We start from the raw sequence: 13,414 nt of genomic DNA, 5'->3' as shown, positions 1-13,414 counted from the left end.
GGTTGGTTAGGGATATGGGAGAATTTGAGTTCCCTTTTCTTTTTTTTCTTTTTACATCTTTCACTTTATTTGTTGTCTGGAGTAATGAAAAGGTTCTAAAAATTGAACAAAACTTAAGTGCAGTGATGGATGCACAGCTGTATGAGGGTACCAGGGGCAACTGATTGTACACTTTGGATCTTTGGATAATTGTATGGTCTCTGAACAATCCCAATAAAAATTAAAAAAAAAGAGTTTAATGAATTGTGGTTGACTAACTGATATATTTAATACTCACTGAAACACTTACTAATTTTTATTTTGCAGTATCCCTATTTTTGAGCCAGAATGTTTTTCTTTCAGTTCTCTAATATGTCTGTAGAACTATGAAAACTCCAGGACCCTAGATGCTTTGCCTACAATGCCTAGAGGATGAAACAGCTCTGGGGACACTACCTGGCGCAGGTGGAGAGGACAATTTTTTGGCCTTCATCTTCCTAGATCTCCCAGGATGCCTGATTTTTCTTTTTCCTGGGGAAGGAGGAACAGCTGAGAAAATATCTGCCCTCAGGGACCGGTCTGAGCCCCAGCACTCACAGCCTCCCCAGCATTCGCTTCCCCCACCCTCAACCTGGGACTCCAGGAGAGGCCATGGCCTGTGCATCCTTAGGGAGCAGGAGCCTAGTGCTTCTCCCTGAGCCAGAAGGCTGGCTGCCAAAAATGTCCTGGCAGGGACCCTGGGGTCACGTGCCACTCAGGAGTGGCCCCCTGAGTCTGAGGGGGCTCTTCCCATGACACGTTTCCCTGCAGGGTTATAAGTTCAGGACAGCAGTAAAGCCAGTCATTCTGGGGATCAGGCGAGGCTACCAGCTGCCCCCATCCAGAGCCAACTGGGTTCTGCAGCTCTGGGTTCTGCAGTTTTGGCTCACAGGCTGCCTGGCTCTCTCTGCCTCTCTGCGTTTCCCCATGTCTTCAGTGTGCAGTGATTGCGTATATCTGCCTCTCATTCATTTTCTCTTTCTATCGAGTTATTCCTTTCTTTTTTTCTCTGTTATTATTTCTGTCTCTGTCTCTGCATCTCTGTCTTGTTCTCTGTCTTTCTTGTTTTCCATCTCTCTCTCTACCTGTGTGTTTCTGTTTGCTGTCTCCTATAGTTTTTCTGCCATTTCTCTTCCTTTTTCTGTATTTCTGGCCCTGGTGTTCTCTGATGTAGTCTTTAGCTCTCACTTTTCACCCTTTTTGCTCTCTGTCTCTCTCTGCCTCTGGATTTGCCCACAATACAATTCCCTTTTGTCCATCTATGGTCCTCTCCTCTTCTCAGCCTTTCTCTGCCTCTCTCATTCTGGCAGATTTTCCCCTTGCAGGGTTTCTCTGGATCTCCCACTTCAACCTGGTTCTCTGCCCTTGCCCCTGTCCACTGCTGGGAAGTCTCTCCCACATCCCTGCTCTCTCCGCCTCCACCTCTCTGTCCAGCTCTCCCTCCTCTGCAGTTGCCCCATCTTCTTGCTCTTGGCCTCCTCTTGCAGCTCTTCTCTCTCCAGGAAACTTGGCTTGCCCTGCTTCTCCCCACCTCCCCCTGCCTGATTACCTCCATCTCTCTCCTTCTGTCTGGTCTCTGCCTTGTTCTTTCCTGGTCCCACCACCTCCTTCTCAGCCATCCTTTTTCTCTTTCTCACAGTCCCCATGGCTTGCTTTCTCAGCATCTCAGACATTCTTGCCCATCTTCTCCTTTGTCCCCCTCTTTCTCCTTTTGTTTCCTTGCCTTGTTTTCTCCCTCTGACTCTCTCCCATTGGGTCTCAATGTCACTGCACCTCTTTTCCCTTTAGTCTTTTTTCCTCCTCCTCTTACACAAAGAGAGGAGTAAACATGCATCCTCTTTCTTCCTCCTGAGTCCCCTAATCCATCTCTTTCTGTTGTTACAGTTCATCCTCTCACAGTCTGTTTTTCTCTCTTTCTCTGTTCCCCTCAAATCCTGGTGCCTCTTTGCCTCATTGTCTCTCCTGTTTGTTCATCTCACTCTCCCTTCTGGGGCCCCTCCATCTTTTACCATCATTCTCTCTGCTGTTGTTGCTTTCTAGTTTTACCTGTTTCTCTGGGTTATCAGTAGCTCCTGCAGGTCTTTGCTGGTACTGGGGAATGGTGTGTGTGTGTGTGTATGTGTGTGTGTGTTGAGGGAAAGGGCTGGAGAAAGGGGAAGGGGAGAGACATCATGTATCTTCAGAACCTGACAGAATCATATATTATTGCATTCAACCTCTTCTTTTTACAGATAAGGAGCAATTACCTGCTCAAGGTCATGGCCAGTAAATGGCAAAAGCAAACTTTCAAAACCAGCTGTGTTGAGTCTTTCATCTCTTAGTTTGTCATACAGGGGAGGGGATAAATATAGGGTTCCAAAGTGAAAATGAAAACTCTTTTTCACTGACTCCCATTACATCCTGGGAAGGGACCAAGGCTGGTACTCCCAGCCCCAAGTCCCAGCCAACTTGGGGATCAGAGACTCACCTCCTACCCAAACCCTGCAATCACATGACCCATTTCTGTCTTCTCATTGGCAACAGGTCATCATCAAACCTGGCTGTGACAAGTTTGGAATCTGAGGTTCAGAGAGGCCAAGCAAGCTGCCCTAAGACACACAGCAAGCCAGCCAAGGAAAGTGAGATTAGAAACCAGTTCCCAGACTCCACTCTGGACCAAGACACAAATTCATCAATGGGCAAGGAGTCCAGGGGGCAAGGACTTACCAGCCACATCTCTGCTTCCTCTGCCCTCAGCCTATAGGCACAAGCTGGAGGTAAGAACTGGGCAGTTTCTCATCATTATGGCCCCTGTGTTAGGATCCCATATCTCAGGAACTTGAGAAAGAATGTGGTTTGCAGCATCGGGCTCCCTCTGTCCCTAAGTCCCATATCCTAGCTCCTCTCAGAGAGTAGCACTTGGCAGTGCCAAGGGCCCTGGACTGTGGTCAAGACACTTGGGCACGCACTCTACTTCAAATGTTCTTTTGCTGGATGACCTTAGGCTAGTCACTTCCCCTCTTTGGGTCTTTGTAAAATGAGAGGCTTGTACTAGTTATCCAGTCAAATTTCAAGCAGGTTTTACCTAGTAAGAGAAGCCACTGGAGCCATGTGTGTCTGGGTGAGGGTGTGTGTGTGTGTGTGTGTGTGTGTGTGTGTGTGTGTGTAAAGTGAGTACTGGGATTCTGTAGAAATTTGTCTTAGACAGAAAGGTTTAAGGACTTTAAAGGGTTGAAATTTTATAACTCTGAAACTGTAAGGCTCAAAGTCCCACTCCCTAATGCCCACCTAATCCAATACCCATTTCTAGTCCTGTTCTCAGGAACCTGCTACTCTAGAAGACAGTGTTCCCTCCATCATACACACCATTTCCCTTCCATTTCAACCTTGAGTATCCTTCTTGGAGGACACTTTACCACATCTAGCCTAGATAACTATGGAGGGATGGGATTGTGGGGCCCTGCTCTGTCTCTACTGCCCCCACCTGCTGGCCCCAGTTGGCTCCAAATGTGGGCATTAATGGAAAAGTGTTGAACATTGGCCCCAGAGGAGCCTTTAAGGATTATCCACCACCCTCACTTTGAGGGCTAAGGAGGTTGGGTGACTTGTTCAAAGTCACATAGCAAAATAGTGGTCCAGTGAGATGAGCCCCCAGCTCTTACAGTACATGTAGGGTGCAATGACCTGAAAGCTGGCTGGGCCCAAATGGGAAAAGCCTTAGGAATTCTGGTCTATTTGATTATTATTATTAATAAAGGACCTTCCTGCCCTAGCTGGCTGGAAGACAAGGGCGAGGGAGAGAGCAGGATGCAAGCTGGGAGGAGAGAACAGTCTCCTTCTGGTCTCGTCTCCCTGCTCTAAGACTTGCAGCTGGAGGCGGGGTTGCCTCTTGTCAGCGAGCCTGTACTTACATCAGTGGGTCCAGAGCTGGAAGTGCATGGCCAGAGGGTGGATCAGGCCTAGGCCTTCTTCACTGGGAGTCCACCCTTCCCGGTGTCAGTCTACTTCCTTCTCTCATCCCCTGGAGCACTCTGAGCTGTCACGGTGGCTTGAGAGGCAGAGAAGTGTCTGTGCTTTATGTTCCCACCTCCTATTCTGGCTCAGGTAGGAACACCGACAGTTCCTCACAATTGTTTGGCATTTATTCACCACCTACTCTGTTCATTGACTTGAACCCAGAAATCTTCATCCTCATTCAGCCTCCCAACACCCTCTGTGGCATGCCTGCTTTACAGACAAGGCTGCTAAGGATCAGAGAGGCTGTTTGTACAGGTTTCACAGCAGGAACGGCAAAGCTGCTCTTGGAACCCACATCTGCTTGACACCAAACCCGGGTTCACCGTGTCTCCCCACATTGCTTAATTCAACCATAGTCCAGTCTATTTGCCTCAGGGATCTAGCATCTAGGTTTGCCTCTCCTTTGTCTTCCAGAGCCCACTCTCCCCCTCTGTGAGCTATTCCCATCTCATCCAGGATTGAGCCATTCTTGCTGGGGCTCCTATACTGTCTCCCAACCTAACTCCTTAGACATGGAGCAAGCTTGGGCTTTCACTTTGGTCTGTTTCTTCCCAGGTGGTCTTTGCATTTATGTTAACCAATACATGCATTTACATTAACCTATATAAGATGATTCCCAGGTGCAGCTCAGTGGAGGAGATAGACTAGGACAACAGGAGAAAGTCTCCACTCCATTCTTCTCTGGACCTTCTCTAGGTCCTCCGTGTCCTTCTCCATCTCTGATTCTTCCACTCTTGAATCCATCCTTTTATCTAACTCATGAAGAAACCAAACTCCTATATGTGTTATCTCCAAAGTATCATTTTGAACTTTATTCTTATTATAAAAGTAACTCATGTTTACTGTGGAAAATTTGGGATGCTCAGGAAACTTATAGTATCACTTACAATCCCAATCACTATAAATGACCACTGTTAATATTGTGTTATACTATTTCTTTCCAATTTTTTGACTATGAATATAAATCTTTGTACTATTAGGATTGAGCCATAAATAGTTTCATATCTTGCTTTTTTAAACTTAACAATGCATTGGAGCATTTCCCCACAGCATAGTTTCCAAAATATGATTTTTTAAAAAGACTACTGGGTATTCAGTCATGTCTATACACTGTAATTTGGGTTGCTTCCAGATTTCCCAATTATACATAATACTGCAATGAACATCCTTGATCAAAATCTCTGCCCACATCTCTAATTTTTCCCTATGCAAAACTCTTAAAAGTGAAATTACACATTGCCAAATTTTCCTGCAGAAAGATTAAAGTAATTTTTTTCCTAAAGAAATATATGAGAATTTCTGTTTTACTATGAACTGGCCAACCCTGGACCTTATCATTTTTAAAGAGTTTTTGCCAATTTTATAGGTTAAAAACTGTTATTTCATTGATGTTTTAATGTGCAGTTCTTTAATTATTATTAAGGTTAAACTTTTTGTGGGTTCCTTGGCCATGTGAATCTCTTTTTTCTTTGTGAATTGACTATTCATATCTCATTCAGTTTTTCTGTGTTAGTGTTTTTCTTAATATTTTAGAAGAGATCTTTATATTCTAATGATAGTCATTACTTGTTCTCCACAGATGTCACAATCATTATTAGTTTTTTTTTTTAACTTGGAGAAAATGTTATTTTTATCTGGCCAAAATTATTCATCTTTTCCTTTTTGGCTTCTTCTTTCATTTTTATATAAAAGGGAGAAAATATTGGCATTTAGGCAGGGTGAAAATGAGCAGCTTGGGCATAAAATGGGCACAGAGAAATTGAGAAAAAGAAAGCTAATTTTCTCTGCACAGTTAAAGTAGATCAGTAGTTCTCCAAGTATGGTCCCTAGACCATCAGCATCTCCTCGGCACTTGTCAGAAATGCAAATTCTCATCCTCCACCCCAGACCTACTGAATCAGAATCAGATTTCTAGGATAGGACCAGCAATCTGTCTTTTAGCAAGCCCTCCAAGTCAGTCTGCTGCACTTGAAGCTTGAGAAGCACTGAGAGAGAAGGATTGAGGCAATGGCTGGCTTCTCAGGGGACAGGATGTAAGTTTCCTAGAACAAGGAGATGAGGAGCAAAGGGAAGGGGTCCCAGGAGGGAGACCAGACCCCAGTTACATGGCAGCTGGCTGGGGACTAAGAGGGAAATGCCAGAATAAAACTCTGCAGCAGAGTTAGCTAAGGAACTTTACAGCATCAAATACTCTATTTTAAATAGTTTTCTATTCTGTACTAAGTTGTAAGTCATTTTCATTTTACCCACACCCTCAAGAAAGGCTTAACAAATAACATCCTTGCATCAGTGAGGTTTGGGGGAAATAAAGAACAGAAAGGATGGGTTCAAATGTGGGATGAACTGATGAAGAAAGAGGACAGTAGCCACATGAAGGAAGGCAGCAAGAAGGAATCAAGAATTCACTGACAGCATAAATTTTTAGAGTGAACTGACCAGAGAGATACACAAGGAATCCTCAAAAATATTAGGGAAAGTATTGGACTTCTCACAGATTAGACATGTGCCTGTGTTACTTTTTTTGCGTGTTAAAGGGAAAAAGAATCAACATGAGACTGAAGGACTTGGAAATATTCAAGTAATGCTTAAAAGGCTTTTCTCTGTCCCACCATAAAATAAATATTCACTTTTATTTTCATTTTTTTTTCATTGAACTCTCTAATCTATTTAGAATTTATTTTGTACGTTGTATGAAGCACTTTTTCCGTCCAGATAGTTAACTAATTGTTTTAGCAACGTTTGTTGAATAATCCATGCTAGACCTTCCTATTTATCACAGCTTCTTCATCATATGGTAAGGTCTATTTTTGGATTCTCCATCCTGTACCATTCACCTGTCTGTCTATTTCTGAGCTTATACTACATTTTTATTTCCCAAGTCTTTGGAAGGTTGTCTCCAACTTTGGGTTGCCAAATAAAATACAGGCCACCCAGTTAAACCACAAATTTCAAATTTAATTAGGTGTCCTGTTATCTTTAAAATCTGACAATTCTACTTCCATTTCATTATTCTTTCTTTTTCTTCACTATTTCCTTGGCCATTCTTATCCATTTATTCTCTCATGAACTTTTGAATCATATTATCAAGTTTCCGCAAAACAAACCCGTTAGGTTCTAATTGAGTTTGTATTAAATATATAAATAAATTTGGTGATAAATGCCTTTTTTCAATTTTTAGTCTTCCTAGTTTAGAATATGTAATATCTCTGTACTTGATCAAAGTATCCCTTTTGTTTCCTGGTAAAGTTCTGTAGAATTTTTTGTTTTGTTTTGTTTTTATTTTTGTTTCTCACACAGGTCCTGAATGTTTCTTGTAAGGTTTATTCCGAGATATTTGTGTATTTCTGTTTGTTTGCTGCCTTTGTAGATCTTTTTTTCAATATATTTCTAACTTTTTGGATGATACATAAGACTTTTTCTTTTTTAAGTTCATTAGTTTTTTTAAATTATAAAAGCAATACATTGCAGAAAAAAATAAACAGGACAGGAATGTAAAACAAAAAGAAAACAAACTTCATTCATTCCTGTTTGCTTACCAGCCAGCATCACAAATCTCACTACTCAAAGGTAACAAAAGCTAATAGTTCTGTGTATATCCTTCCAGGCATTTTTATGCATTTAAGGCATGACATAAAATGCATTTTACACAAATATGTATGCATACACCTTTCTATACACATATGATCTTACTATGCATATTGTTCTTTGAATCTTTTATATTAGATTGCTTAATCAACTCTTTTATTAGTTTTAAAATTTTATCAATTGGTTCTCTTGGATTTCTAGATATAACAATTATGACATTTGCAAAACATGATAATTTTCCAATCTGTATCTGTTTTCTCTCTTTTCTTTAATCTCTCTAACTAAAACTTTCAGAATAATGTTATAAAACAGTGGCGATGGTGGTTTATAGTTTGAGTGTGCTCCTTGAACAGAAGTCATAAATCCAAATGCCACAGGAGCCAGGCAGGCAATACAAATAAGCAAACTAGAATGAGAAAGATAATAAGGAACATCAAGGAGTGTCTTGAACTGGGGAGTTCACACTCCATCCAAAAGGGGACTCACACAGTTACTTCCTGCTTGCCATCACCATGTGGGAACATGGGCCAATTTTTGCCAAAACTGGTTTGCGATGCTGAAGATCTGGATATTTATGTGCTAACTAATTTTTTTAAATGCTGGAAATTAGTTCAACTTTTAAAACCTTTGCAAACCAAACAGAATTTGTCTGTGGGTTATATTTTGTCCTGCAGGCTCCAAGAAGGTGACCTCTGCCCTATTCTTTTAGCATTAAGGATGATGTTGGCTGTTCAATTATGACATATTCTTTATAATGTTAAGGGTTCTTCTGAAGATGAAATGTTAGATGTCTATGTGACAGTTCACAAAACAAATTTAAGAAGAATCTATGACACCATGTTACCAAATGGGTACAAGTCAGAAATGGATCAAGAGGCAGGCTGAGATATTCTGTGCCAGCTGACTGCCTGCATTTGGCATACACTGTAAACCCTTTCCAGTGAATTTCCCTTTCACAAAATTCTAGTTTTTGTGAATTTACTTCTGTAAAGTTTCCCACAATCCCAAGAAATGTGAGTATTGGAGAAGTAAAACATACATTCTTTTGATTCATAAAACAAAAAGGCTGTGAATATTGGGTGGTAGACAGCTACAGGGGAAAATAAATCATCTCAGTGTGCTAATTTTCTCAGTATGGTAATTCTAAGCAAAACAGACTAATTGGCCCCTATTGACAGTGTGAAGGAGGGAGTCTCTTAAATGTTTCTAATTAAGAAAATTAATTGTATAGTTCACACATTATTAATTTAAGATTATATCCTCTTTGTGTGGTTTGCTGGGTTTGCTATTTTTATTTTGATAATTAAAAAATTTGTTTATAATATTATACTCAGTTTACCCAAGATCTTTCCTTTTGACTTCAAAATATCTTGTCCCTGAATTTTAGAAATATATTCTCTACATTTGAGGAGATTATATTATAGTAAACATTTAGTAAAAATTTGTTGACTAAATGATATAATTAATGAACATATTTGTCATAATTTGTCATAATAATGACATAATTAATTGAAGTCTCATTCACCAGCAAAATTCTTAAATATTAACTCTAACATTTATCCTAAACTCAGCATTGACTTCAATCCCCAATTCTAACTTTAACCCTAAACTCAATAGTAATGAAAACCCTAACACAAATAATGAGGATAATAGTCCAAATTTTCACTCTAATCTTAAACTAAGATTCAGGTTCTTCTGTAGCCCCAAGAGAAAACAGGAAATGGAATGAATAACAAAGATAAAAGCAAGGCTGTGTCAGAAGAGAGAGGAACAGATACCTACAGCCAGAGTGGTACATTGTACATACATACTCTGACCTGGCCATTACCATTTTCATCAATATGACATTCAACTAAAAAGTAATTCAGAACTAAACCCTATTATCACTCAAACTACAAATGGGACATACCTGTTGGTGCCTCCATCAGCCAATCGACAACTTTCTGATACTGTTAGGAAACATAAATGAAACAATGAGTTTGAAAATTCCTTACACATCATTGGCACAGACACTCAACAAATTGCATATCCTAAAAACTCTTTAAACAGGCAGATCACAATGCAGGAACTCAACCAGTCCACCGTGACAGAATTCATTCTATTGGGCTTTGCCCCAAGCCCCAGGACCAATCCTCTGCTCTTCACCTTCTTTTTAGTCTTTTACCTGCTGATCCTTGTGAGCAACAGCCTCCTTATCACCCTCATCATCCAGGACTCATGCCTCCACACACCCATGTACTTTTTCATCAGTGTCCTCTCCATGTTGGTGTGTGCTACACCACCACTACTGTGCCCCAGATGCTTGTGCATATTCTCAGCAAGAAGAGGGCCATCTCTTTTGCTAGATGTGTGGCCCAAATGTACATCTTCCTCCTCTTTGGGGTCACAGAGTCTTGGCTTTTCTCCATCATGTCTGTGGACAGATATATGGCCATCTGTCATCCCCTCAGGTACAAGGTCATCATGAGCCGCTGGGTGTGTCTCCTCATGGTGGGCATCTGTGTGGCCTATGGTGTGGTGGGTGGCCTGTGTGATACCTTCTTTGCTATGCGCCTGCCCTATTGTGGTCCCAATGAAATTGACCACTACTTTTGTGAGGTTCCTGCTGTCCTGAAGCTGGCCTGTGCAGACACATCCCTCAATGACTTGGTGAACTTCATCACAGGCTTCAATGTCATTGTGGTCCCACTGTCCCTTGTTGCCATTGTTTATGCCAACATCTTTGCCACCATCATGAAGATCCGCTCAGCCCAGGGGCATATCAAGGCCTTCTCCACCTGTGCCTCCCACATCACTGTGGTCACCATGTTTGCCATTCCATGCATCATCATGTACATGAGTCCTGGCTCAGGTGGCTTATCAAACAGTGGCAAGAAAATGGCCCTCTTCTATAACATTGCCACAGCCTTCCTTAACCCTGTCATCTACAGTCTGAGGAACAAGGATGTAAAAAAGGCTTTCCTCAAATTGATGGGATGGAGCAGGACCCAAGAGTGAACTGAAGAAAGCAGGTCTCACCAATCACCCACTCCACAAGGACTTTTCCATGAAATGTGGAAGAACTGACTCCAAAAAGATGTCTTCACCTTTGCCCAAATGGGAGAGGCACAGAGTTCTTGGACATCTGTAGTATCTGTGGTGATATTGTTTGGAACAGAGACAACTGTGAAGGTATGGCGCAGTGACTGAGAGTTTGGACGTTAGTGCCAGACAGACAAGGTGAGAGACTTGGGTCTACCACTGATTAGATCTGTGAATTTTCGCAAGTCATTTAACTACACTAAGGTTTGAATTTCTTCCTCATAGGGAATTAATATATGAAAAGTGCTTAGTACAGATCCTGACATGTAGTAACCTTTAGATAAATGTTAGTTTTAATTTTCTAAACTTAGTACTCAGCTATAAACCACCAACAAACAATCAGCCATGATTCTCTTGGACTGTTGAAGTGATCAGAGACCTAGAGGGTAAAGAAAAAAAGGGAGGAAGTAGAGAAAGCAAAAATGCAGAAACTGAAAAATGGAGAATCTTTGGGTGTGATACTTAAGATGAGAAACAGACTTGAGAAGGAAAAAAATAAACCTTTATCTGCCCACCTACAGACTGCCAGTTAGAATATCTGAGATCAGTTGAAATTATCCAAGGAGTGAAAAAAAATACATTTGTGATCACTTGTGTCTATGCTTTTGTATTTTCATACTTCTTGATATTCTTTTTTCTCTTGTTTCTAATAAAATCCATTTTGGAAAGCTCCAGTATGTCTTAGGTGATCTACAGGAAAAAGTGTCCTCTGAAACTGGGGTGGAGTAGGGGGCTGAGGTTGTTCCACCCAGGTGCAAAAAATTTAGGGAATCCAGACAGCAGTAAAAACTCAATGGGGAGTTTTTGCTCTGTTTCTTCTTGCTTGGAGGGACTTTCCCAACCACCACGCTCAAAATCTGCTTACCCCACATAGAATCTTTACAAATGCAGGTTGTTTTTTCTCCCAGGATTCACACATAGAGCCTCCTTACCAGGCATTGCCTATATTTACCGACTTTTGCCTTTACCTGGTGCCGTTGGAGTTCCAGGACTCCACAAAGCTTCTCTCATAAGCTAACATGCAGACCCTTCTGGTTCTTCTTTTCCAGTCTCTGGCTGATGTACCTTTCCTGCAGAACCCCTTGCAAAAAAATTAGCTAGATTGGTCAGAAAAATGTAACATGAATCCTGAGTCCTCCATGAGAAACCAGTGTCCATGTAAGGGAGCAGGTTCCCAATATTCTCTGCAGTGCAAACCAACTGCTCCACCCATGAGCCAGAGTGTTACATAAATAATGAAGCAAAATTCAAAAGCATATGATAAAATAGAGCATAAAAATGCAACCCACATATCATCAATATCGTTAACACAGAAACAGTTCTTATGAATTGTTAAGAAAAATACAAACATCCAGGGAAATTGGCAGTAGATAAGAACAGTGAGTACATAAAGAAGAAATTAAAATCATCAACAAACATATGGGGAAATTTCACCATACAGGCATCAAAAAATGCAAACTAAAATATCAGTGAGTTTACCGAAACTCATATACAGATTCAATGCAATCCCTATCAAAATTTCAACAACCTACTTCAAAGACTTGGACAAGCTAGTTATCAAATTTATCTAGAGGGGGAAGATGTCTCGAATTTCTCAAAACATTCTAAAAAAGAAAAATGAAATGGGAGGACTTACACTCCCTGACTTTGAAGATTATTATAAAGCCACAGTAGTCAAAACAGCATGGTACTGGCACAAAGATAGACATATTGATCAATGGAATCGAATTGAGAATTTGGAGATAAACCCCCAGGCCTACATTTCACTGATCTTTGATAAGGCCCCCAAAACCACTGAACTGGGTCATAACAGTCCTTTCAACAAATGCTGCTTGGAGACATGGATATTCATATTCAAAAGAATGAAAGAGGATCCCCGCCTCACACCCTACACAAAAATTAACTCAAAATGGATTAAAGACCTCAACATAAGAGACAGTACCATAAAACTCCTAGAAGATAATGTAGGGAAACATCTTCAGGACCTTCCTAGAACTTACACCCAAAGCACAAGAAACAAAAGAAAAAATAGATAAATGAGAACTCCTCAAACTTAAGAGCTTCTGTACCTCAAAGGAATTTGTCAAAAAGATGAAGAGGCAGCCAACTCAATGGGAAAAAATATTTGGAAACCATGTATCTGAGAAAAGACTGATATCTTGCATATATAAAGAAATCCTACAACTCAACGACAATAGTCAGACAGCCCAATTATAAACTGGACAAAAGATATGAAAAGAAAGTTCTCTGAATAGGAAATACAAATGGCCAAAAAACAATGAAAAAATGTTCAGCTTCACTAGCTATTAAGGAGCTGCAAATTAAGACCACAATGAGATACCATCTCACACCAATTAGAACTACTGCCATTAAGCAAACAGGTGACTATAAATGCTGGAGGGGATGTGGAGAAATTGGAACTCTTATTCATTGTTGCTGGGGTTGTATAATGGTTCAGCCACTCTGGAAGTCAGTCTGGCAGTTCCTTAGAAAACCAGATATAGAGTTACCCTTCAATCCACTTCTTGGTATATCTGGAAGATCTGAAAGCAGTGATGCAAACAGACATCTGCATGCCAATGTTCATAGCAGCATTTTTCACAATTGCCAAGAGATGGAAACAACCCAAATGTCCTTCAACTGATGAGTGGATAAATAAAATGTGGTATATACACACGATGGAATACTACGCGGCAGTAAGAAGGAACGATCTCGTGAAACATATGACAGCATG

At 40.8% G+C, this 13,414-nt stretch overlaps 1 protein-coding gene across 1 annotated transcript; it reads left to right on the top strand.

Moving 5' to 3' along the window:
* Positions 1-9,658: 9,658 nt before the first annotated feature.
* On the top strand, positions 9,659-10,596 carry LOC119519608 (olfactory receptor 2D2-like). The gene is given in 2 exon segments (XM_037817348.1): positions 9,659-9,863; positions 9,866-10,596. Coding segments are annotated over 2 exon segments (936 nt in total).
* Positions 10,597-13,414: the final 2,818 nt, after the last annotated feature.

Source organism: Choloepus didactylus, chromosome 2 (genome assembly GCF_015220235.1).
Source record: "Choloepus didactylus isolate mChoDid1 chromosome 2, mChoDid1.pri, whole genome shotgun sequence".
Lineage (NCBI taxonomy): Eukaryota > Metazoa > Chordata > Mammalia > Pilosa > Megalonychidae > Choloepus > Choloepus didactylus.
The sequence above is the reverse complement of the archived record's forward strand: the minus strand, read 5'-3'. Positions and strand labels throughout refer to the sequence as shown.